Raw genomic sequence first — 25,900 nt, 5'->3', positions numbered from 1 at the left:
TCAACTCCTTATTATCAGGCTGCTCTATAAGTCTCTTAGGTCAACTCCTTATTATCAGGCTGCTCTATAAGTCTCTTAAGTCAACTCCTTATTATCAGGCTGCTCTATAAGTCTCTTAGGTCAACTCCTTATTATCAGGCTGCTCTATAAGTCTCTTAAGTCAACTCCTTATTATCAGGCTGCTCTATAAGTCTCTTAGGTCAACTCCTTATTATCAGGCTGCTCCATAAGTCTCTTAAGTCAACTCCTTATGATCAGGCTGCTCTATAAGTCTCTTAAGTCAACTCCTTATTATCAGGCTGCTCTATAAGTCTCTTAGGTCAACTCCTTATTATCAGGCTGCTCTATAAGTCTCTTAAGTCAACTCCTTATTATCAGGCTGCTCTATAAGTCTCTTAAGTCAACTCCTTATTATCAGGCTGCTCTATAAGTCTCTTAAGTCAACTCCTTATTATCAGGCTGCTCTATAAGTCTCTTAAGTCAACTCCTTATTATCAGGCTGCTCTATAAGTCTCTTAGGTCAACTCCTTATTATCAGGCTGCTCTATAAGTCTCTTAAGTCAACTCCTTATTATCAGGCTGCTCCATAAGTCTCTTAAGTCAACTCCTTATTATCAGGCTGCTCTATAAGTCTCTTAAGTCAACTCCTTATTATCAGGCTGCTCTATAAGTCTCTTAAGTCAACTCCTTATTATCAGGCTGCTCTATAAGTCTCTTAGGTCAACTCCTTATTATCAGGCTGCTCTATAAGTCTCTTAAGTCAACTCCTTATTATCAGGCTGCTCTATAAGTCTCTTAAGTCAACTCCTTATTATCAGGCTGCTCTATAAGTCTCTTAGGTCAACTCCTTATTATCAGGCTGCTCCATAAGTCTCTTAAGTCAACTCCTTATTATCAGGCTGCTCCATAAGTCTCTTAAGTCAACTCCTTATGATCAGGCTGCTCTATAAGTCTCTTAAGTCAACTCCTTATTATCAGGCTGCTCTATAAGTCTCTTAAGTCAACTCCTTATTATCAGGCTGCTCTATAAGTCTCTTAAGTCAACTCCTTATGATCAGGCTGCTCTATAAGTCTCTTAGGTCAACTCCTTATGATCAGGCTGCTCTATAAGTCTCTTAAGTCAACTCCTTATTATCAGGCTGCTCTATAAGTCTCTTAGGTCAACTCCTTATTATCAGGCTGCTCTATAAGTCTCTTAAGTCAACTCCTTATTATCAGGCTGCTCTATAAGTCTCTTAAGTCAACTCCTTATGATCAGGCTGCTCCATAAGTCTCTTAAGTCAACTCCTTATTATCAGGCTGCTCTATAAGTCTCTTAAGTCAACTCCTTATTATCAGGCTGCTCTATAAGTCTCTTAGGTCAACTCCTTATTATCAGGCTGCTCTATAAGTCTCTTAGGTCAACTCCTTATTATCAGGCTGCTCTATAAGTCTCTTAAGTCAACTCCTTATTATCAGGCTGCTCTATAAGTCTCTTAGTCAACTCCTTATTATCAGGCTGCTCTATAAGTCTCTTAAGTCAACTCCTTATTATCAGGCTGCTCCATAAGTCTCTTAAGTCAACTCCTTATGATCAGGCTGCTCTATAAGTCTCTTAAGTCAACTCCTTATTATCAGGCTGCTCTATAAGTCTCTTAAGTCAACTCCTTATTATCAGGCTGCTCTATAAGTCTCTTAAGTCAACTCCTTATTATCAGGCTGCTCTATAAGTCTCTATAGTCAACTCCTTATGATCAGGCTGCTCTATAAGTCTCTTAAGTCAACTCCTTATTATCAGGCTGCTCTATAAGTCTCTTAAGTCAACTCCTTATTATCAGGCTGCTCTATAAGTCTCTTAAGTCAACTCCTTATTATCAGGCTGCTCTATAAGTCTCTTAAGTCAACTCCTTATTATCAGGCTGCTCTATAAGTCTCTTAAGTCAACTCCTTATTATCAGGCTGCTCTATAAGTCTCTTAAGTCAACTCCTTATTATCAGGCTGCTCTATAAGTCTCTTAGGTCAACTCCTTATTATCAGGCTGCTCTATAAGTCTCTTAAGTCAACTCCTTATTATCAGGCTGCTCTATAAGTCTCTTAAGTCAACTCCTTATTATCAGGCTGCTCTATAAGTCTCTTAGGTCAACTCCTTATTATCAGGCTGCTCTATAAGTCTCTATAGTCAACTCCTTATTATCAGGCTGCTCTATAAGTCTCTTAAGTCAACTCCTTATTATCAGGCTGCTCTATAAGTCTCTTAAGTCAACTCCTTATTATCAGGCTGCTCTATAAGTCTCTTAAGTCAACTCCTTATTATCAGGCTGCTCTATAAGTCTCTTAAGTCAACTCCTTATGATCAGGCTGCTCTATAAGTCTCTTAAGTCAACTCCTTATTATCAGGCTGCTCTATAAGTCTCTTAAGTCAACTCCTTATTATCAGGCTGCTCTATAAGTCTCTTAAGTCAACTCCTTATTATCAGGCTGCTCTATAAGTCTCTTAGATCAACTCCTTATTATCAGGCTGCTCTATAAGTCTCTTAAGTCAACTCCTTATTATCAGGCTGCTCTATAAGTCTCTTAAGTCAACTCCTTATTATCAGGCTGCTCTATAAGTCTCTTAAGTCAACTCCTTATTATCAGGCTGCTCTATAAGTCTCTTAAGTCAACTCCTTATTATCAGGCTGCTCTATAAGTCTCTTAAGTCAACTCCTTATTATCAGGCTGCTCTATAAGTCTCTTAAGTCAACTCCTTATTATCAGGCTGCTCCATAAGTCTCTTAAGTCAACTCCTATTATCAGGCTGCTCTATAAGTCTCTTAGGTCAACTCCTTATTATCAGGCTGCTCTATAAGTCTCTTAAGTCAACTCCTTATTATCAGGCTGCTCTATAAGTCTCTTAAGTCAACTCCTTATTATCAGGCTGCTCTATAAGTCTCTTAGGTCAACTCCTTATTATCAGGCTGCTCTATAAGTCTCTTAGGTCAACTCCTTATGATCAGGCTGCTCTATAAGTCTCTTAAGTCAACTCCTTATGATCAGGCTGCTCTATAAGTCTCTTAAGTCAACTCCTTATGATCAGGCTGCTCTATAAGTCTCTTAAGTCAACTCCTTATGATCAGGCTGCTCTATAAGTCTCTTAAGTCAACTCCTTGTTATCAGGCTGCTCTATAAGTCTCTTAAGTCAACTCCTTATTATCAGGCTGCTCTATAAGTCTCTTAAGTCAACTCCTTATTAACAGGCTGCTCCATAAGTCTCTTAAGTCAACTCCTTATGATCAGGCTGCTCCATAAGTCTCTTAAGTCAACTCCTTATGATCAGGCTGCTCTATAAGTCTCTTAAGTCAACTCCTTATTATCAGGCTGCTCTATAAGTCTCTTAGGTCAACTCCTTATCAGGCTGCTCTATACGTCTCTTAAGTCAACTCCTTATCAGGCTGCTCTATAAGTCTCTTAAGTCAACTCCTTATTAACAGGCTGCTCCATAAGTCTCTTAAGTCAACTCCTTATGATCAGGCTGCTCCATATGTCTCTTAAGTCAACTCCTTATGATCAGGCTGCTCTATAAGTCTCTTAGGTCAACTCCTTATTATCAGGCTGCTCTATAAGTCTCTTAAGTCAACTCCTTATTATCAGGCTGCTCTATAAGTCTCTCAAGTCAACTCCTTATTATCAGGCTGCTCTATACGTCTCTTAGGTCAACTCCTTATTATCAGGCTGCTCTATAAGTCTCTTAGGTCAACTCCTTATGATCAGGCTGCTCTATAAGTCTCTTAAGTCAACTCCTTATGATCAGGCTGCTCTATACATCTCTTAAGTCAACTCCTTATGATCAGGCTGCTCTATACGTCCTATGAGGGGAGGTTGTGATTAGTGATATTGGGCCATACAAAATAAAGTGAATTGAAGTGGTGTCGTGGCACAGGGGGTCGGGGTCGGGTTCCCTCTGGGTTCTCCGGGTTCCTCTCACAGTCCAGAGACGAGCCGCTCAGGTGAACTGGGCACTGAACTGGACAGGTGACCCCTGAACAGGTGGACCATGACCAGGTGACCCCTGTCCAGGTGACCCCCAGCTGGGGTTTGGCTCATGATGGAATGTTTTTACCTTTTTTTCAGTTATATTATTATTTTTGGACATTTCAAAACCAAATCAAAAGACCACGTGTTATTTCATTTATTCATTCTTTCCGACTGTTTTTTGAAACTTTTCTATTTAAGAAGAAATAAATGTAATTTAATAAAACATATTTGTACATGTTATATACAATATGTTGTTTCATGTATTATAATTTCTTACAGATTATGTATTAAAATACATGAATTTTTTTATCTGGTTTTTATTTTTGGAAAAAATAAAAATAAAAACATATGACGACGTGTTTTTACAGCGTCTTTTATTTTGAAGTCCCAGACCGGAAGCTCGTCGTCGGTAGGATGGTCGGTCGGTGCTCTCCGTGTTTAGTCCGCCTTTACCCGGGTTGAACCGCAGCTGCAGGCCCGAGCCGACCCAAGCGAACCCGCCCCGACAGCAGCATGAACGAGACGGAGGGGCTCCGGTTCCGGCGCGTGCACCGGCCGCAGGTCATCACCGACGAGCTGCCGGAGAACCGGAACAAGGGGACCGGGTAAGATCCGTATCGTGGGGGGTAGGGGGTTCACAGCGAGACCGGAACGCCACCGCTGCGTCACCTCAGAGGTATTGATCAACCATTGATCAGTGATCAGTTGTTATTATATATTTATATATATATATATATATATATATATATATATAATTCTCTATATATATAATTCTCTATATATATACATTTTAATTATGAATAGAATTTTTTTAAATATATATTTATAAATATATATATATAATTATATTTAAAATATAATACTTGCCCTAGTATTCTGTGCTCCTGTACTTGATGTGTAACTGAATAATTATATTTATATATATATATATAATTATATATGTCTTATATAGATATTTAATATATGTATATTTTATATATATATATAATTATATATATATATAATTATATATATATATATATATGTATGTGTGTATATTATATACACATATAGTATCGGTGCTCCTGCACTGGGTGTGTAACTGACTCCAGGTCAGTGGCTGATGTGTCTCTCCCCAGCAGCACCTACAGTGGGAAGGTGTTCCAGGTGACGCTGCTCGCGCTGGCCGGCTTCCTGCTGCTGCCGCTGCTGGTCGTCATCCTGATCCTGGAGTCCCCCATCCACCCTGAGGTCTTCAGGTGAGTCCCCATCCACCCTGAGGTCTTCAGGTGAGTCCCCCATCCACCCTGAGGTCTTCATGTGAGTCCCCATCCACCCTGAGGTCTTCAGGTGAGTCCCCCATCCACCCCGAGGTCTTCAGGTGAGTCCCCATCCACCCCGAGGTCTTCAGGTGAGTCCCCATCCACCCTGAGGTCTTCAGGTGAGTCCCCCATCCACCCCGAGGTCTTCAGGTGAGTCCCCCATCCACCCCGAGGTCTTCAGGTGAGTCCCCATCCACCCCGAGGTCTTCAGGTGAGTCCCCCATCCACCCTGAGGTCTTCAGGTGAGTCCCCCATCCACCCCGAGGTCTTCAGGTGAGTCCCCCATCCACCCCGAGGTCTTCAGGTGAGTCCCCATCCACCCCGAGGTCTTCAGGTGAGTCCCCCATCCACCCTGAGGTCTTCAGGTGAGTCCCCCATCCACCACGAGGTCTTCAGGTGAGTCCCCCATCCACCACGAGGTCTTCAGGTGAGTCCCCATCCACCCTGAGGTCTTCAGGTGAGTCCCCATCCACCACGAGGTCTTCAGGTGAGTCCCCATCCACCCTGAGGTCTTCAGGTGAGTCCCCCATCCACCCTGAGGTCTTCAGGTGAGTCCCCCATCCACCCCGAGGTCTTCAGGTGAGTCCCCCATCCACCACGAGGTCTTCAGGTGAGTCCCCCATCCACCACGAGGTCTTCAGGTGAGTCCCCATCCACCCTGAGGTCTTCAGGTGAGTCCCCCATCCACCCCGAGGTCTTCAGGTGAGTCCCCCATCCACCACGAGGTCTTCAGGTGAGTCCCCCATCCACCACGAGGTCTTCAGGTGAGTCCCCATCCACCCTGAGGTCTTCAGGTGAGTCCCCCATCCACCCTGAGGTCTTCAGGTGAGTCCCCATCCACCACGAGGTCTTCAGGTGAGTCCCCCATCCACCACGAGGTCTTCAGGTGAGTCCCCCATCCACCCTGAGGTCTTCAGGTGAGTCCCCCATCCACCACGAGGTCTTCAGGTGAGTCCCCATCCACCACGAGGTCTTCAGGTGAGTCCCCATCCACCACGAGGTCTTCAGGTGAGTCCCCATCCACCCCGAGGTCTTCAGGTGAGTCCCCCATCCACCCTGAGGTCTTCAGGTGAGTCCCCCATCCACCCCGAGGTCTTCAGGTGAGTCCCCATCCACCCCGAGGTCTTCAGGTGAGTCCCCATCCACCCTGAGGTCTTCAGGTGAGTCCCCATCCACCCTGAGGTCTTCAGGTGAGTCCCCATCCACCCTGAGGTCTTCAGGTGAGTCCCCCATCCACCCTGAGGTCTTCAGGTGAGTCCCCATCCACCACGAGGTCTTCAGGTGAGTCCCCATCCACCACGAGGTCTTCAGGTGAGTCCCCCATCCACCCTGAGGTCTTCATGTGAGTCCCCATCCACCCCGAGGTCTTCAGGTGAGTCCCCATCCACCCCGAGGTCTTCAGGTGAGTCCCCATCCACCCCGAGGTCTTCAGGTGAGTCCCCATCCACCCTGAGGTCTTCAGGTGAGTCCCCATCCACCACGAGGTCTTCAGGTGAGTCCCCATCCACCCCGAGGTCTTAAGGTGAGTCCCCATCCACCCCGAGGTCTTCAGGTGAGTCCCCATCCACCCTGAGGTCTTCAGGTGAGTCCCCATCCACCCTGAGGTCTTCAGGTGAGTCCCCATCCACCCTGAGGTCTTCAGGTGAGTCCCCCATCCACCCTGAGGTCTTCATGTGAGTCCCCATCCACCCTGAGGTCTTCATGTGAGTCCCCATCCACCCTGAGGTCTTCATGTGAGTCCCCATCCACCCTGAGGTCTTCAGGTGAGTCCCCCATCCACCCCGAGGTCTTCAGGTGAGTCCCCATCCACCCTGAGGTCTTCAGGTGAGTCCCCATCCACCCTGAGGTCTTCATGTGAGTCCCCATCCACCCTGAGGTCTTCAGGTGAGTCCCCCATCCACCCTGAGGTCTTCAGGTGAGTCCCCCATCCACCCTGAGGTCTTCAGGTGAGTCCCCATCCACCCCGAGGTCTTCAGGTGAGTCCCCATCCACCCCGAGGTCTTCAGGTGAGTCCCCCATCCACCCTGAGGTCTTCATGTGAGTCCCCATCCACCCCGAGGTCTTCAGGTGAGTCCCCATCCCCCTGAGGTCTTCCGGTGACCCCGGGGGGAGGTGTCCTGCTCTAACGCCGTGTCTCTGCAGCCTGAAGGACCCCCCTCTGATGACGGGCTGCTGGGAGCCCAACCTGAAGCTGCGAGCGGCCCAGAGGCTGTTTGAGGACCAGATCACGGGACCGGAGTCCATGGCCCACATCGGAGGTTCATGTAGCTTCACTTAGTTTGAACTTGAGTTCGTTGTGAAGCTCTGACCTCTGACCTCTGACCTGGCGGAACACACTGAACTTTACCTGGTCTCCTCAGTTTGGTTTCAGCTGATTAAACAGACAGAGGTCGGGAGCTGACGTCCGTCTCTCTGCAGATGTGCTGTACTCTGGGACAGCTGACGGGAAGATCGTGAAGCTGATTGGTCGAAGGGTTACCACGGTGACGAGGCTCGGGAAACTACCGTGTGGTGAGAACCGCTTCACGTCCAGTTTAGGTTCAGTTAGGATTCAGTTAGCTTCCATTTCATCTTTACTTTTATTTAAGTTTTATAAACAAACAGAAACCTGAAAGTAACAGTTTAAAGTTCATCAAAGTTTAGTTTTTAAGTTGAGATGACTTCATTTCTTAACGATACGCTTCTCAACCAGTTGTTCAGCCGCTGCTCTGACTTCCTGTTTCTACACACACACACAAACCACAAGAGGCCGTTTGTTGTTGTCAAACAGGAAGTGAGTTTGGGGAACAAGCAGCTTTATTTTGAAGGGACGCTCACGGATAACGTGACACGTAACCTTCACGAGTCCAACCTCAGAAACTGGTTTGACAGGAAGTGACTGACCAATCAGAAGTGTGTCTTTACTCTGAGGGCGGGGCTAACCGGCCTGACCAATGAGAAGTGAGGGTCTTCCTTCATGTGGACCTCCTGGTGTCCTGCAGGCTCCAGGGAGGAGGAGTCCAGCTGTGGGAGGCCTCTGGGGATCCGGGCCGGACCCAACGGGACCCTCTTTGTGGCCGACGCCTACCTGGGTCTGTTCCAGGTGAACCCCACCACAGGTGAGGGCTGCTGCCTGCACAGGCAGCTCTATTGTTGTTGTTATCAAAGCTTCTCGTTTCCATCTATTTAGTTTGAGTTTATTTTATTTTCACAATTTAATACACAAACATAACAGATATAAAGAATGTTACAATGTGTGCATATATATATATATAATAAATGATAATTATAATAATAATGTGTTATTATGACAGTAATGATAATAATAATTCTGATAATAATAATTATAGCAATGATAATAATGATAATCACAGGGACCATGGGGATGTGAAGCTGCTCACTGAGACTCTGTTCCAGGTGAGGCGACCCGCTTGGTGTCGGGGGGGCAGGTGGTCGCCGGCAGGAAGTTGTCGTTCATCAACGACGTGGCGGTGACTCGGGACGGGAAGAAGCTGTACTTCACCGACTCCAGCAGCAGGTGGCAGCGCAGAGACTACCTGCACCTCATCATGGAGGCCACGGCCGATGGGCGGTAGGGTCCACCTGGAGAGATCAGAGATTATTCACCTGGAGAGATCAGAGATTATTCACCTGGAGAGATCAGAGATTATTCACCTGGAGAGATTTTGCCTTCTAATTCTCCCGGCCAGAGACACGCTGACTTCCTGTGTTGTTTCAAAGTAAAAGCCCGGTGGTCTGATAGCTGTTGTGTGGTCAGGGTGCTGGAGTACGACACCGACAGCAGACAGCTGACGGTGGTGATGGAGAACCTCCGCTTCCCCAACGGCATCCAGCTGCTGCCCGACGAGGAGTCGGTGCTGGTGGCCGAGACCACCATGGCCCGGATCCGCAGGTGAGCCCATCTGGACCTCTAAATATGTTTATATTTATATATATATATTTATTATTATTATTATATATATATATTTATATTTATTAATCTATATTTATATTTATATGTGGGGGGTAGCTCCTCCTTGTGGGGGTAGCTCCTCCCTGTGGGGTAGCTCCTCCCTCACCAGGCTCGGGTCCCTCTGACCCCCCAGAGTCCACGTGGCCGGGCTCAACAAAGGCGGCATGGACACCTTCGTGGACAACCTGCCCGGCTTCCCCGACAACATCCGGCCGAGCTCCAGCGGAGGCTACTGGGTCGCCATGGCAGCCGTGAGGCCCAACCCCGGATTCTCCATGCTGGACTTCCTGTCCCAGAGACCCTGGATCAAGAAGTTCATCTTCAAGGTAAGAGAAGGGAGAGATAGACCACCAGGTGTCCTCAGACCATAAGACCACCAGGTGTCCTCAGACCATAAGACCACCAGGTGTCCTCAGACCATAAGACCACCAGGTGTCCTCAGAGACCATGAGACCACCAGGTGTCCTCAGAGACCATGAGACCACCAGGTGTCCTCAGACCATAAGACCACCAGGTGTCCTCAGACCATAAGACCACCAGGTGTCCTAGAGACCATAAGACCACCAGGTGTCCTAGAGACCATAAGACCACCAGGTGTCCTCAGACCATAAGACCACCAGGTGTCCTCAGACCATGAGACCACCAGGTGTCCTCAGAGACCATAAGACCACCAGGTGTCCTCAGAGACCATAAGACCACCAGGTGTCCTCAGACCATGAGACCACCAGGTGTCCTCAGACCATCAGGTGTCCTCAGACCATGAGACCACCAGGTGTCCTCAGACCATAAGACCACCAGGTGTCCTCAGAGACCATCAGGTGTCCTCAGAGACCATGAGACCACCAGGTGTCCTCAGACCATGAGACCACCAGGTGTCCTCAGACCATAAGACCACCAGGTGTCCTAGAGACCATAAGATCACCAGGTGTCCTCAGACCATAAGACCACCAGGTGTCCTCAGACCATAAGACCACCAGGTGTCCTCAGACCATGAGACCACCAGGTGTCCTAGAGACCATAAGACCACCAGGTGTCCTCAGACCATAAGACCACCAGGTGTCCTCAGACCATAAGACCACCAGGTGTCCTCAGACCATGAGACCACCAGGTGTCCTCAGACCATGAGACCACCAGGTGTCCTCAGAGACCATAAGACCACCAGGTGTCCTCAGACCATAAGACCACCAGGTGTCCTCAGAGACCATGAGACCACCAGGTGTCCTCAGAGACCATGAGACCACCAGGTGTCCTCAGAGACCATGAGACCACCAGGTGTCCTCAGAGACCATAAGACCACCAGGTGTCCTCAGACCATAAGACCACCAGGTGTCCTCAGACCATAAGACCACCAGGTGTCCTCAGAGACCATAAGACCACCAGGTGTCCTCAGAGACCATGAGACCACCAGGTGTCCTCAGACCATAAGACCACCAGGTGTCCTCAGACCATGAGACAACCAGGTGTCCTCGGACCATGAGACCACCAGGTGTCCTCAGACCATAAGACCACCAGGTGTCCTCAGACCATGAGACCACCAGGTGTCCTCAGACCATAAGACCACCAGGTGTCCTCGGACCATAAGACCACCAGGTGTCCTCAGAGACCATAAGACCACCAGGTGTCCTCAGAGACCATAAGACCACCAGGTGTCCTCAGACCATGAGACCACCAGGTGTCCTCAGACCATGAGACCACCAGGTGTCCTCAGAGACCATGAGACCACCAGGTGTCCTCAGACCATAAGACCACCAGGTGTCCTCAGACCAAAGGACCACCAGGTGTCCTCAGACCAAAGGACCACCAGGTGTCCTCAGACCATAAGACCACCAGGTGTCCTCAGACCATGAGACCACCAGGTGTCCTCAGACCATAAGACCACCAGGTGTCCTCAGACCATAAGACCACCAGGTGTCCTCAGACCATGAGACCACCAGGTGTCCTAGAGACCATAAGACCACCAGGTGTCCTCAGACCATAAGACCACCAGGTGTCCTCAGACCATAAGACCACCAGGTGTCCTCAGACCATAAGACCACCAGGTGTCCTCAGACCATGAGACCACCAGGTGTCCTCAGAGACCATAAGACCACCAGGTGTCCTCAGAGACCATAAGACCACCAGGTGTCCTCAGACCATGAGACCACCAGGTGTCCTCAGAGACCATGAGACCACCAGGTGTCCTCAGACCATGAGACCACCAGGTGTCCTCAGACCATGAGACCACCAGGTGTCCTAGAGACCATAAGACCACCAGGTGTCCTCAGACCATAAGACCACCAGGTGTCCTCAGAGACCGTAAGACCACCAGGTGTCCTCAGAGACCATAAGACCACCAGGTGTCCTCAGACCATAAGACCACCAGGTGTCCTAGAGACCATAAGACCACCAGGTGTCCTAGAGACCATGAGACCACCAGGTGTCCTAGAGACCATAAGGTGTCCTCGGACCATAAGACCACCAGGTGTCCTCAGACCATGGGACCACCAGGTGTCCTCAGACCATAAGACCACCAGGTGTCCTCAGACCATAAGACCACCAGGTGTCCTCAGAGACCATAAGACCACCAGGTGTCCTCGGACCATGAGACCACCAGGTGTCCTCGGACCATGAGACCACCAGGTGTCCTCGGACCATGAGACCACCAGGTGTCCTCAGACCATGAGACCACCAGGTGTCCTCAGACCATGAGACCACCAGGTGTCCTCAGACCATAAGACCACCAGGTGTCCTCAGACCATGAGACCACCAGGTGTCCTAGAGACCATGAGACCAGGTGTCCTCAGACCATAAGACCACCAGGTGTCCTCAGACCATAAGACCACCAGGTGTCCTAGAGACCATGAGACCACCAGGTGTCCTAGAGACCATGAGACCACCAGGTGTCCTCAGACCATGAGACCACCAGGTGTCCTCAGACCATGAGACCACCAGGTGTCCTCAGACCATAAGACCACCAGGTGTCCTCAGAGACCATGAGACCACCAGGTGTCCTCAGAGACCATGAGACCACCAGGTGTCCTCAGACCATAAGACCACCAGGTGTCCTCAGACCATAAGACCACCAGGTGTCCTCAGACCATGAGACCACCAGGTGTCCTAGAGACCATAAGACCACCAGGTGTCCTCAGACCATGAGACCACCAGGTGTCCTCAGACCATGAGACCACCAGGTGTCCTAGAGACCATAAGACCACCAGGTGTCCTCAGACCATGAGACCACCAGGTGTCCTCAGAGACCATAAGACCACCAGGTGTCCTCAGACCATAAGACCACCAGGTGTCCTCAGAGACCATGAGACCACCAGGTGTCCTCAGACCATAAGACCACCAGGTGTCCTCAGACCATGAGACCACCAGGTGTCCTCAGACCATAAGACCACCAGGTGTCTTTGAGACCATAAGACCACCAGGTGTCCTAGAGACCATAAGACCACCAGGTGTCCTCAGACCATAAGACCACCAGGTGTCCTAGAGACCATAAGGTGTCCTCAGACCATGAGACCACCAGGTGTCCTCAGACCATAAGACCACCAGGTGTCCTCAGACCATAAGACCACCAGGTGTCCTCAGAGACCATAAGACCACCAGGTGTCCTCAGACCATAAGACCACCAGGTGTCCTCAGAGACCATGAGACCACCAGGTGTCCTCAGACCATGAGACCACCAGGTGTCCTCAGACCATAAGACCACCAGGTGTCCTAGAGACCATGAGACCACCAGGTGTCCTCAGACCATAAGACCACCAGGTGTCCTCAGACCATAAGACCACCAGGTGTCCTCAGACCATGAGACCACCAGGTGTCCTCAGACCATAAGACCACCAGGTGTCCTCAGACCATGAGACCACCAGGTGTCCTCAGACCATAAGACCACCAGGTGTCCTCAGACCATGAGACCACCAGGTGTCCTAGAGACCATAAGACCACCAGGTGTCCTCAGAGACCATGAGACCACCAGGTGTCCTAGAGACCATGAGACCACCAGGTGTCCTAGAGACCATAAGACCACCAGGTGTCCTCAGAGACCATGAGACCACCAGGTGTCCTAGAGACCATGAGACCACCAGGTGTCCTCAGACCATGAGACCACCAGGTGTCCTCAGACCATGAGACCACCAGGTGTCCTCAGACCATGAGACCACCAGGTGTCCTCAGACCATGAGACCACCAGGTGTCCTAGAGACCATGAGACCACCAGGTGTCCTCAGAGACCATGAGACCACCAGGTGTCCTAGAGACCATGAGACCACCAGGTGTCCTAGAGACCATAAGACCACCAGGTGTCCTCAGAGACCATGAGACCACCAGGTGTCCTAGAGACTATAAGACCACCAGGTGTCCTAGAGACTATAAGACCACCAGGTGTCCTCAGAGACCTTAAGACCACCAGGTGTCCTCAGAGACCATAAGACCACCAGGTGTCCTCAGAGACCATAAGACCACCAGGTGTCCTCAGACCATAAGACCACCAGGTGTCCTCAGAGACCATGAGACCACCAGGTGTCCTCAGACCATAAGACCACCAGGTGTCCTCAGACCATGAGACCACCAGGTGTCCTCAGACCATAAGACCACCAGGTGTCCTCAGACCATAAGACCACCAGGTGTCCTAGAGACCATAAGACCACCAGGTGTCCTCAGACCATAAGACCACCAGGTGTCCTAGAGACCATAAGGTGTCCTCAGACCATGAGACCACCAGGTGTCCTCAGACCATAAGACCACCAGGTGTCCTCAGACCATAAGACCACCAGGTGTCCTCAGAGACCATAAGACCACCAGGTGTCCTCAGACCATGAGACCACCAGGTGTCCTCAGACCATAAGACCACCAGGTGTCCTAGAGACCATGAGACCACCAGGTGTCCTCAGACCATAAGACCACCAGGTGTCCTCAGACCATAAGACCACCAGGTGTCCTCAGACCATGAGACCACCAGGTGTCCTCAGACCATAAGACCACCAGGTGTCCTCAGACCATGAGACCACCAGGTGTCCTCAGACCATAAGACCACCAGGTGTCCTCAGACCATGAGACCACCAGGTGTCCTAGAGACCATAAGACCACCAGGTGTCCTCAGAGACCATGAGACCACCAGGTGTCCTAGAGACCATGAGACCACCAGGTGTCCTCAGAGACCATGAGACCACCAGGTGTCCTAGAGACTATAAGACCACCAGGTGTCCTAGAGACTATAAGACCACCAGGTGTCCTCAGAGACCATAAGACCACCAGGTGTCCTCAGAGACCATAAGACCACCAGGTGTCCTCAGACCATAAGACCACCAGGTGTCCTCAGAGACCATGAGACCACCAGGTGTCCTCAGACCATAAGACCACCAGGTGTCCTCAGACCATGAGACCACCAGGTGTCCTCAGACCATGAGACCACCAGGTGTCCTCAGACCATAAGACCACCAGGTGTCTTTGAGACCATAAGACCACCAGGTGTCCTAGAGACCATAAGACCACCAGGTGTCCTCAGACCATAAGACCACCAGGTGTCCTAGAGACCATAAGGTGTCCTCAGACCATGAGACCACCAGGTGTCCTCAGACCATAAGACCACCAGGTGTCCTCAGACCATAAGACCACCAGGTGTCCTCAGAGACCATAAGACCACCAGGTGTCCTCAGACCATAAGACCACCAGGTGTCCTCAGAGACCATAAGACCACCAGGTGTCCTCAGACCATAAGACCACCAGGTGTCCTCAGACCATGAGACCACCAGGTGTCCTAGAGACCATGAGACCACCAGGTGTCCTCAGACCATGAGACCACCAGGTGTCCTCAGAGACCATGAGACCACCAGGTGTCCTCAGACCATAAGACCACCAGGTGTCCTCAGATCATGAGACCACCAGGTGTCCTCAGACCATAAGACCACCAGGTGTCCTAGAGACCATGAGACCACCAGGTGTCCTCAGACCATGAGACCACCAGGTGTCCTCAGACCATGAGACCACCAGGTGTCCTAGAGACCATAAGACCACCATGTGTCCTCAGACCATAAGACCACCAGGTGTCCTCAGACCATAAGACCACCAGGTGTCCTCAGAGACCATAAGACCACCAGGTGTCCTCAGAGACGATGAGACCACCAGGTGTCCTCAGAGACCATGAGACCACCAGGTGTCCTCAGAGACCATGAGACCACCAGGTGTCTTCAGACCATAAGACCACCAGGTGTCCTCAGAGACCATAAGACCACCAGGTGTCCTCAGACCATGAGACCACCAGGTGTCCTCAGACCATGAGCCACCAGGTGTCCTCAGAGACCATAAGACCACCAGGTGTCCTCAGACCATAAGACCACCAGGTGTCCTCAGAGACCATGAGACCACCAGGTGTCCTAGAGACCATGAGACCACCAGGTGTCCTCAGACCATGAGACCACCAGGTGTCCTCAGACCATGAGACCACCAGGTGTCCTCAGACCATGAGACCACCAGGTGTCCTAGAGACCATAAGACCACCAGGTGTCCTCAGAGACCATGAGACCACCAGGTGTCCTAGAGACCATGAGACCACCAGGTGTCCTAGAGACCATGAGACCACCAGGTGTCCTCAGAGACCATGAGACCACCAGGTGTCCTAGAGACTATAAGACCACCAGGTGTCCTAGAGACTATAAGACCACCAGGTGTCCTCAGAGACCATAAGACCACCAGGTGTCCTCAGAGACCATAAGACCACCAGGTGTCCTCAGACCATAAGACCACCAGGTGTCCTCAGAGACCATGAGACCACCAGGTGTCCTCAGACCATAAGACCACCAGGTGTCCTCAGACCATGAGACCACCAGGTGTCCTCAGACCATAAGACCACCAGGTGTCCTCAGACCATAAGACCACCAGGTGTCTTTGAGACCATAAGACCACCAGGTGTCCTAGAGACCATAAGACCACCAGGTGTCCTCAGACCATAAGACCACCAGGTGTCCTAGAGACCATAAGGTGTCCTCAGACCATGAGACCACCAGGTGTCCTCAGACCATAAGACCACCAGGTGTCCTCAGACCATAAGACCACCAGGTGTCCTCAGAGACCATAAGACCACCAGGTGTCCTCAGACCATAAGACCACCAGGTGTCCTCAGAGACCATGAGACCACCAGGTGTCCTCAGACCATGAGACCACCAGGTGTCCTCAGACCATAAGACCACCAGGTGTCCTAGAGACCATGAGACCACCAGGTGTCCTCAGACCATAAGACCACCAGGTGTCCTCAGACCATGAGACCACCAGGTGTCCTCAGACCATAAGACCACCAGGTGTCCTCAGACCATGAGACCACCAGGTGTCCTCAGACCATAAGACCACCAGGTGTCCTCAGACCATGAGACCACCAGGTGTCCTAGAGACCATAAGACCACCAGGTGTCCTCAGAGACCATGAGACCACCAGGTGTCCTAGAGACCATGAGACCACCAGGTGTCCTAGAGACCATAAGACCACCAGGTGTCCTCAGAGACCATGAGACCACCAGGTGTCCTAGAGACCATGAGACCACCAGGTGTCCTCAGACCATGAGACCACCAGGTGTCCTCAGACCATGAGACCACCAGGTGTCCTCAGACCATGAGACCACCAGGTGTCCTCAGACCATGAGACCACCAGGTGTCCTAGAGACCATGAGACCACCAGGTGTCCTCAGAGACCATGAGACCACCAGGTGTCCTAGAGACCATGAGACCACCAGGTGTCCTAGAGACCATAAGACCACCAGGTGTCCTCAGAGACCATGAGACCACCAGGTGTCCTAGAGACTATAAGACCACCAGGTGTCCTAGAGACTATAAGACCACCAGGTGTCCTCAGAGACCTTAAGACCACCAGGTGTCCTCAGAGACCATAAGACCACCAGGTGTCCTCAGAGACCATAAGACCACCAGGTGTCCTCAGACCATAAGACCACCAGGTGTCCTCAGAGACCATGAGACCACCAGGTGTCCTCAGACCATAAGACCACCAGGTGTCCTCAGACCATGAGACCACCAGGTGTCCTCAGACCATAAGACCACCAGGTGTCCTCAGACCATAAGACCACCAGGTGTCCTAGAGACCATAAGACCACCAGGTGTCCTCAGACCATAAGACCACCAGGTGTCCTAGAGACCATAAGGTGTCCTCAGACCATGAGACCACCAGGTGTCCTCAGACCATAAGACCACCAGGTGTCCTCAGACCATAAGACCACCAGGTGTCCTCAGAGACCATAAGACCACCAGGTGTCCTCAGACCATGAGACCACCAGGTGTCCTCAGACCATAAGACCACCAGGTGTCCTAGAGACCATGAGACCACCAGGTGTCCTCAGACCATAAGACCACCAGGTGTCCTCAGACCATAAGACCACCAGGTGTCCTCAGACCATGAGACCACCAGGTGTCCTCAGACCATAAGACCACCAGGTGTCCTCAGACCATGAGACCACCAGGTGTCCTCAGACCATAAGACCACCAGGTGTCCTCAGACCATGAGACCACCAGGTGTCCTAGAGACCATAAGACCACCAGGTGTCCTCAGAGACCATGAGACCACCAGGTGTCCTAGAGACCATGAGACCACCAGGTGTCCTCAGAGACCATGAGACCACCAGGTGTCCTAGAGACTATAAGACCACCAGGTGTCCTAGAGACTATAAGACCACCAGGTGTCCTCAGAGACCATAAGACCACCAGGTGTCCTCAGAGACCATAAGACCACCAGGTGTCCTCAGACCATAAGACCACCAGGTGTCCTCAGAGACCATGAGACCACCAGGTGTCCTCAGACCATAAGACCACCAGGTGTCCTCAGACCATGAGACCACCAGGTGTCCTCAGACCATGAGACCACCAGGTGTCCTCAGACCATAAGACCACCAGGTGTCTTTGAGACCATAAGACCACCAGGTGTCCTAGAGACCATAAGACCACCAGGTGTCCTCAGACCATAAGACCACCAGGTGTCCTAGAGACCATAAGGTGTCCTCAGACCATGAGACCACCAGGTGTCCTCAGACCATAAGACCACCAGGTGTCCTCAGACCATAAGACCACCAGGTGTCCTCAGAGACCATAAGACCACCAGGTGTCCTCAGACCATAAGACCACCAGGTGTCCTCAGAGACCATGAGACCACCAGGTGTCCTCAGACCATGAGACCACCAGGTGTCCTCAGACCATAAGACCACCAGGTGTCCTAGAGACCATGAGACCACCAGGTGTCCTCAGACCATAAGACCACCAGGTGTCCTCAGACCATAAGACCACCAGGTGTCCTCAGACCATGAGACCACCAGGTGTCCTCAGACCATAAGACCACCAGGTGTCCTCAGACCATGAGACCACCAGGTGTCCTCAGACCATAAGACCACCAGGTGTCCTCAGACCATGAGACCACCAGGTGTCCTAGAGACCATAAGACCACCAGGTGTCCTCAGAGACCATGAGACCACCAGGTGTCCTAGAGACCATGAGACCACCAGGTGTCCTAGAGACCATAAGACCACCAGGTGTCCTCAGAGACCATGAGACCACCAGGTGTCCTAGAGACCATGAGACCACCAGGTGTCCTCAGACCATGAGACCACCAGGTGTCCTCAGACCATGAGACCACCAGGTGTCCTCAGACCATGAGACCACCAGGTGTCCTCAGACCATGAGACCACCAGGTGTCCTAGAGACCATGAGACCACCAGGTGTCCTCAGAGACCATGAGACCACCAGGTGTCCTAGAGACCATGAGACCACCAGGTGTCCTAGAGACCATAAGACCACCAGGTGTCCTCAGAGACCATGAGACCACCAGGTGTCCTAGAGACTATAAGACCACCAGGTGTCCTAGAGACTATAAGACCACCAGGTGTCCTCAGAGACCTTAAGACCACCAGGTGTCCTCAGAGACCATAAGACCACCAGGTGTCCTCAGACCATAAGACCACCAGGTGTCCTCAGAGACCATGAGACCACCAGGTGTCCTCAGACCATAAGACCACCAGGTGTCCTCAGACCATGAGACCACCAGGTGTCCTCAGACCATAAGACCACCAGGTGTCCTCAGACCATAAGACCACCAGGTGTCCTAGAGACCATAAGACCACCAGGTGTCCTAGAGACCATAAGACCACCAGGTGTCCTCAGACCATAAGACCACCAGGTGTCCTAGAGACCATAAGGTGTCCTCAGACCATGAGACCACCAGGTGTCCTCAGACCATAAGACCACCAGGTGTCCTCAGACCATAAGACCACCAGGTGTCCTCAGAGACCATAAGACCACCAGGTGTCCTCAGACCATGAGACCACCAGGTGTCCTCAGACCATAAGACCACCAGGTGTCCTAGAGACCATGAGACCACCAGGTGTCCTCAGACCATAAGACCACCAGGTGTCCTCAGACCATAAGACCACCAGGTGTCCTCAGACCATGAGACCACCAGGTGTCCTCAGACCATAAGACCACCAGGTGTCCTCAGACCATGAGACCACCAGGTGTCCTCAGACCATAAGACCACCAGGTGTCCTCAGACCATGAGACCACCAGGTGTCCTAGAGACCATAAGACCACCAGGTGTCCTCAGAGACCATGAGACCACCAGGTGTCCTAGAGACCATGAGACCACCAGGTGTCCTAGAGACCATAAGACCACCAGGTGTCCTCAGAGACCATGAGACCACCAGGTGTCCTAGAGACCATGAGACCACCAGGTGTCCTCAGACCATGAGACCACCAGGTGTCCTCAGACCATAAGACCACCAGGTGTCCTCAGACCATGAGACCACCAGGTGTCCTAGAGACCATGAGACCACCAGGTGTCCTAGAGACCATAAGACCACCAGGTGTCCTCAGAGACCATGAGACCACCAGGTGTCCTCAGAGACCATAAGACCACCAGGTGTCCTCAGACCATAAGACCACCAGGTGTCCTCAGAGACCATGAGACCACCAGGTGTCCTCAGACCATAAGACCACCAGGTGTCCTCAGACCATAAGACCACCAGGTGTCCTCAGACCATGAGACCACCAGGTGTCCTAGAGACCATAAGACCACCAGGTGTCCTCAGACCATAAGACCACCAGGTGTCCTCAGACCATAAGACCACCAGGTGTCCTAGAGACCATAAGACCACCAGGTGTCCTAGAGACCATAAGACCACCAGGTGTCCTAGAGACCATGAGACCACCAGGTGTCCTCAGAGACCATAAGACCACCAGGTGTCCTCAGACCATAAGACCACCAGGTGTCCTAGAGACCATGAGACCACCAGGTGTCCTCAGACCATGAGACCACCAGGTGTCCTCAGACCATGAGACCACCAGGTGTCCTCAGACCATAAGACCACCAGGTGTCCTCAGACCATGAGACCACCAGGTGTCCTCAGACCATAAGACCACCAGGTGTCCTAGAGACCATGAGACCACCAGGTGTCCTCAGACCATAAGACCACCAGGTGTCCTAGAGACCATAAGACCACCAGGTGTCCTCAGACCATGAGACCACCAGGTGTCCTCAGACCATGAGACCACCAGGTGTCCTCAGACCATGAGACCACCAGGTGTCCTCAGACCATAAGACCACCAGGTGTCCTCAGACCATGAGACCACCAGGTGTCCTCAGACCATAAGACCACCAGGTGTCCTCAGACCATAAGGACTACCTTTCAAAATAACTTCCCCTCCCCCCCAGCTCTTCAGCCAGGAGGTGCTGATGAAGCTCCTCCCCCGCTACAGCCTGGTGGTGGAGCTCGACGATGGCGGCGTCTGCAGGCGGAGCTTCCACGACCCGGGCGGCGCGGTGACGGCGCACGTCAGCGAGGTGCACGAGCACCAGGGCAGCCTGTACCTGGGCTCCTTCAGCGCACCTTACGTCGCCAAGCTGGACCTGAGCCGGACCTGAGCCGGGCCCGAGCCGGGCCTGAGCGGGGCCTGAGCCACCTATCAGAGACCCGGGACTCAGGGCCCGTCCAAAGGGAACCAAACACATATTTGGGTGATTTCCGCATAATGAATTAAAACATGGGTGGCCTCCAGAACCAACAGCAGAACCTCGTGTTCACGTCCTCAATCACTTTAAACCTTCAGCTTTTAAATCCGGTCCTAAACGTTTAGATCAGAATCTCTCCAGTTCCTGTCCGTGTTTTATTTGCTCAGTCGTTTCTACTGGCCGGCGAGACCCGGCCTCGTATCCCGGCAACCGGGAGGAAACTAAAGCTTCAGCTGAAGCTAATGAAGCTACGCGGCTCCTTCCCGCAGCTAGCGCTAGCTGCTGCTGCTAGCTGGTGTAGCCGTATACATGTCATGCACACGATGCAATGGTTCCCATGGTGACGGTTAACTTTAATGATTCGATTTAACACACGCACGGAACTAGCAGGTCATCACTAGCTAACTGTCTGGGATAGCATTGTTAGCATAGCCCCTGCTAGCTGCCACTCTTCAATATATCCGTTAGCATGTTAGCGTGGACGCTCGTGATGTGGAGCATGTCATCACGAGCGTCTGGACTTCCGGTTCCGCTCCGACTGAGTTTAGTCCTGATGATTATTTTATTATGAGAAGGAGCCGAGGCTCGGATCCAGATGGTTTTATGGTTTTCTGAGAGGAGCCGGGTGTCTGCAGCTTTCTGCAGCCCTTTGATGAAGAAACATCTATTTAAATGTTAAATACTTTGAAAAATTAAAACAGCAAGAATCTGTAAATGAATGACTGAATTATTATTGTGATTATTTCAGACTTTACATGCCGATTTATTGCATTTCATAATAATTTGATAATGTAAAAACTAATTAGAATGACCAGCAGGGGGCGTCACCTACAGGACGACAGATTGAAGACAGTTTCTCCTGGAGGCTTTTATTCTGCGTTAATAAGGGGAGCAGGTCAAAGGTCACAGGTGAGGATGATGATGAACGACGAAGGCCAGGTGAGGATGATGAAGGTCGGAGGCCACTGGTGGTTTCAGGGTTTACAGTCCAACACCAGAGTCCTGGTCTCGTTCCTCCAGGGGATCACCCAAACCTCAGTGTGGCACTGAAACGTCTAGAAGAACAGGAAGTTTCACAAAAAAAGCCTTTAAATCCTGTAAAATACGCTCATTCATGCAGCTCGTAATCTACGGATACAATAATACTAATATAATAACACTCACCTGCTGCAGACGACCTTCAGGCTGAAAGTCACAGTTGGACAGGTTGTTGTTGTCTCGTTTACTGCAGACGGTTCTGGAGATCTCCAGGTCCACGATGTACAGAACCCCCTTAACGACCTGGAACACAGTACAAGTATGACATCATCAGTTGTTTGGCTGAAGGGCGCTTAAGGTTGACCTTTGACCCCGACCTGGCGCTGAGCTCTGTGGATGGCCGAGGGCTTGAAGAGGAAGGCGTCGTTTGATTGGTTGTTGAAGGAGCAGGCGGCTCTGAGGACGACCTGCCGGAGGACGGGGTCCTTCCTGCTGATGTTGGTTGGAGACCCGGGCATGAGGCGGCCATGACGACCGCCGGCCGCCAGCATGAGCTCTGGAGAGGAATATGTACAAGGAGCTGTGAATATATATATATACACATATTACTACTACTTATTCTACTTCTACTACTGCTACTTCTAGGCTACTGCTACTTCTACTACTAGGCTACTGCTACTTCTACTACTGCTACTTCTACTCTACTGCTGGCCAGCTACCTACCAGGCCACTGCCACTCTAGGCCACTGCTACTTTCTACTCCTGCCACTTCCAGGCCACTGCCACTTCCACTCCCACTGCTGCCACCCAGGCCACCGCCACTTCTACCACTGCCACTTCTAGGCCACCGCCACTCCCACTTCTTCACCTCCACTCCAGGCCACCTACTGCCACTTCAGGCCACTGCCACTTCTACTTCCACTGCCACTTCTAGGCTACGGCTACTTCTACTAGGCTACTGCTACTTCTAGGCTACTGCTACTTCTTCTACTTGGCTACGGCTACTTCTACTTCTTCTACTAGGCTACTGCTACTTCTACTACTTATTTTTCTTCTGCTACTGCTGCTACTACTTCTTCTACTTCTACTACTTCTTCTTCTACTAGGCTACTGCTACTTCTTCTACTCCTCCTCCTCAATCTGCAGTAGACACAGTTTCAGCCATGAAGGCAACAGGAAGTCTTTTACCCAGAACACCGAGCAGCGACAGCAGCGTCTTCAGTCCCATCATGCACTCTGGTTGAGTCTTCTGGTTCCTGACCCCAGATCAGCAGGAACTGTCATGTTGGCGTCTTCACACTCTTCTTAAAGCTGCAGCACATAAGGGCCCACTCTGTGATGTCACTTCCTGTCCCTACAGGATGTGACCTCACAGGAAGTCTACACAGCTGGCAGAGATCAGCGCTCAGGTGTGTCATCAGTAACCTGATGAACTGGTCCAGGATCAGTCTCGTGAAGCCAGTTCATGAAGTACAACAACGTCACGTAGTCAGTGAGCTGACCTCAGATCAGTTTGTTTATGACATATCACTCTAAACCAGAGTTAGCTTTAGACGAGTAAACCAGAGTTAGCTTTAGGCCACTAAACCAGAGTTAGCTTTAGGCCACTAAACCAGAGTTAGCTTTAGGCCACTAAACCAGAGTTAGCTTTAGGCCACTAAACCAGAGTTAGCTTTAGACAAGTAAACCAGAGTTAGCTTTAGGCCACTAAACCAGAGTTAGCTTTAGACTAAACCAGAGTTAGCTTTAGACTAAACCAGAGTTAGCTTTAGACTAAACCAGAGTTAGCTTTAGACTAAACCAGAGTTAGCTTTAGACGAGTAAACCAGAGTTAGCTTTAGACAAGTAAACCAGAGTTAGCTTTAGACAAGTAAACCAGAGTTAGCTTTAGGCCACTAAACCAGAGTTAGCTTTAGGCCACTAAACCAGAGTTAGCTTTAGGCCACTAAACCAGAGTTAGCTTTAGGCCACTAAACCAGAGTTAGCTTTAGACTAAACCAGAGTTAGCTTTAGACAAGTAAACCAGAGTTAGCTTTAGGCCACTAAACCAGAGTTAGCTTTAGGCCACTAAACCAGAGTTAGCTTTAGGCCACTAAACCAGAGTTAGCTTTAGGCCACTAAACCAGAGTTAGCTTTAGACAAGTAAACCAGAGTTAGCTTTAGGCCACTAAACCAGAGTTAGCTTTAGACTAAACCAGAGTTAGCTTTAGACTAAACCAGAGTTAGCTTTAGGCCACTAAACCAGAGTTAGCTTTAGGCCACTAAACCAGAGTTAGCTTTAGACTAAACCAGAGTTAGCTTTAGACAAGTAAACCAGAGTTAGCTTTAGGCCACTAAACCAGAGTTAGCTTTAGACTAAACCAGAGTTAGCTTTAGGCCACTAAACCAGAGTTAGCTTTAGGCCACTAAACCAGAGTTAGCTTTAGACTAAACCAGAGTTAGCTTTAGGCCACTAAACCAGAGTTAGCTTTAGACCACTAAACCAGAGTTAGCTTTAGACTAAACCAGAGTTAGCTTTAGACTAAACCAGAGTTAGCTTTAGGCCACTAAACCAGAGTTAGCTTTAGACTAAACCAGAGTTAGCTTTAGGCCACTAAACCAGAGTTAGCTTTAGACCACTAAACCAGAGTTAGCTTTAGGCCACTAAACCAGAGTTAGCTTTAGGCCACTAAACCAGAGTTAGCTTTAGACTAAACCAGAGTTAGCTTTAGGCCACTAAACCAGAGTTAGCTTTAGACCACTAAACCAGAGTTAGCTTTAGACCACTAAACCAGAGTTAGCTTTAGGCCACTAAACCAACAGTTAGCTTTAGACTAAACCCAACTGCTGGTTTAGTCTGAAGCTAACTGTGTGTGTGTGTGTGGGGGGGGGGGTATCTTCTCACATGCCCGTCTCTGTAATCATTTAGTTTCATAAGACACAGAATGTTCCAGCAGTCAGACGTCACATTGTTATAGTTCATAGAGTACTAATACTCTAGAATACTGCGTTCAGGGTCAAGGCCTCACCCTTCAGGGTCAGAGCCTCACACTTCAGGGTCAAAGCCTAACCCTAACCCTTTAGGGCCAAGGCCTCACCCTAACCCTTCAGGGTCAAAGCCTCACCCTTCAGGGTCAAGGCCTCACCCTTCAGGGTCAAAGCCTAACCCTTCAGGGTCAAGGCCTAACCCTTCAGGGTCAAAGCCTAACCCTTCAGAGTCAAGGCCTAACCCTTCAAGGTCAAAGCCTCACCCTTCAGGGTCAAAGCCTAACCCTTCAGGGTCAAAGCCTCACCCTTCAGGGTCAAGGCCTAACCCTTCAGGGTCAAAGCCTCACCCTTCAGGGTCAAAGCCTCACCCTTCAGGGTCAAAGCCTAACCCTAACCCTTCAGGGTCAAAGCCTCACCCTTCAGGGTCAAAGCCTAACCCTAACCCTTCAGGGTCAAAGCCTCACCCTTCAGGGTCAAGGCCTAACCCTTCAGGGTCAAAGCCTCACCCTTCAGGGTCAAGGCCTAACCCTTCAGGGTCAAAGCCTCACCCTTCAGGGTCAAGGCCTAACCCTTCAGGGTCAAAGCCTCACCCTTCAGGGTCAAAGCCTCACCCTTCAGGGTCAAGGCCTAACCCTTCAGGGTCAAAGCCTCACCCTTCAGGGTCAAAGCCTCACCCTTCAGGGTCAAAGCCTAACCCTAACCCTTCAGGGTCAAAGCCTAACCCTAACCCTTCAGGGT

At 50.6% G+C, this 25,900-nt stretch overlaps 2 protein-coding genes across 3 annotated transcripts; one reads left to right on the top strand and one right to left on the bottom strand.

The window, feature by feature from the left end:
* The first annotated feature begins 4,410 nt into the window (after positions 1 to 4,410).
* On the top strand, positions 4,411 to 21,936 carry apmap (adipocyte plasma membrane associated protein). 2 transcript variants are annotated; one of them, XM_056437295.1, is made up of 9 exons: positions 4,411 to 4,599; positions 5,116 to 5,232; positions 7,438 to 7,553; positions 7,714 to 7,806; positions 8,277 to 8,393; positions 8,692 to 8,866; positions 9,053 to 9,187; positions 9,381 to 9,573; positions 20,921 to 21,936. In XM_056437295.1, exons 1-9 carry the CDS (start codon positions 4,508 to 4,510, stop codon positions 21,128 to 21,130), a joined length of 1,248 nt encoding a protein of 415 aa, XP_056293270.1. In that variant the 5' UTR covers positions 4,411 to 4,507; the 3' UTR covers positions 21,131 to 21,936. The 2 variants fall into 2 exon arrangements, with proteins under 2 accessions (XP_056293270.1, XP_056293269.1); XM_056437294.1 differs by having other exon boundaries at positions 5,113 to 5,232.
* Positions 21,937 to 22,070: 134 nt separating this feature from the next.
* On the bottom strand, positions 22,071 to 23,505 carry LOC130208266 (cystatin-F-like). The gene is made up of 4 exons (XM_056437296.1): positions 23,384 to 23,505; positions 22,573 to 22,751; positions 22,382 to 22,498; positions 22,071 to 22,272 (listed from the first exon to the last, which is right to left on the bottom strand). Exons 1-4 carry the CDS (start codon positions 23,424 to 23,426, stop codon positions 22,192 to 22,194), a joined length of 420 nt encoding a protein of 139 aa, XP_056293271.1. The 5' UTR covers positions 23,427 to 23,505; the 3' UTR covers positions 22,071 to 22,191.
* Between the last annotated feature and the right edge of the window lie 2,395 nt (positions 23,506 to 25,900).

The sequence above is a fragment of the Pseudoliparis swirei genome, chromosome 18 (assembly GCF_029220125.1).
Source record: "Pseudoliparis swirei isolate HS2019 ecotype Mariana Trench chromosome 18, NWPU_hadal_v1, whole genome shotgun sequence".
Classification (NCBI taxonomy): Eukaryota; Metazoa; Chordata; class Actinopteri; order Perciformes; family Liparidae; genus Pseudoliparis; species Pseudoliparis swirei.
This window is presented reverse-complemented; position numbering and strand designations above follow the sequence as displayed.

Bases quoted from the DNA above. Each gene is read 5' to 3' on its own strand.
- apmap (XM_056437294.1), top strand. From the start codon at position 4,508: ATGAACGAGACGGAGGGGCTCCGGTTCCGGCGCGTGCACCGGCCGCAG. The intron at 8,867-9,052 runs GTAGGGTCCACC...TTGTGTGGTCAG, and splicing joins GAGGCCACGGCCGATGGGCG to GGTGCTGGAGTACGACACCG. The intron at 9,188-9,380 runs GTGAGCCCATCT...CTGACCCCCCAG, and splicing joins ACCATGGCCCGGATCCGCAG to AGTCCACGTGGCCGGGCTCA.
- LOC130208266 (XM_056437296.1), bottom strand. From the start codon at position 23,426: ATGATGGGACTGAAGACGCTGCTGTCGCTGCTCGGTGTTCTGG. The intron at 22,499-22,572 runs GTCGGGGTCAAA...ACTGTGTTCCAG, and splicing joins TCCACAGAGCTCAGCGCCAG to GTCGTTAAGGGGGTTCTGTA. The intron at 22,273-22,381 runs GTGAGTGTTATT...CTGTTCTTCTAG, and splicing joins CTGAAGGTCGTCTGCAGCAG to ACGTTTCAGTGCCACACTGA.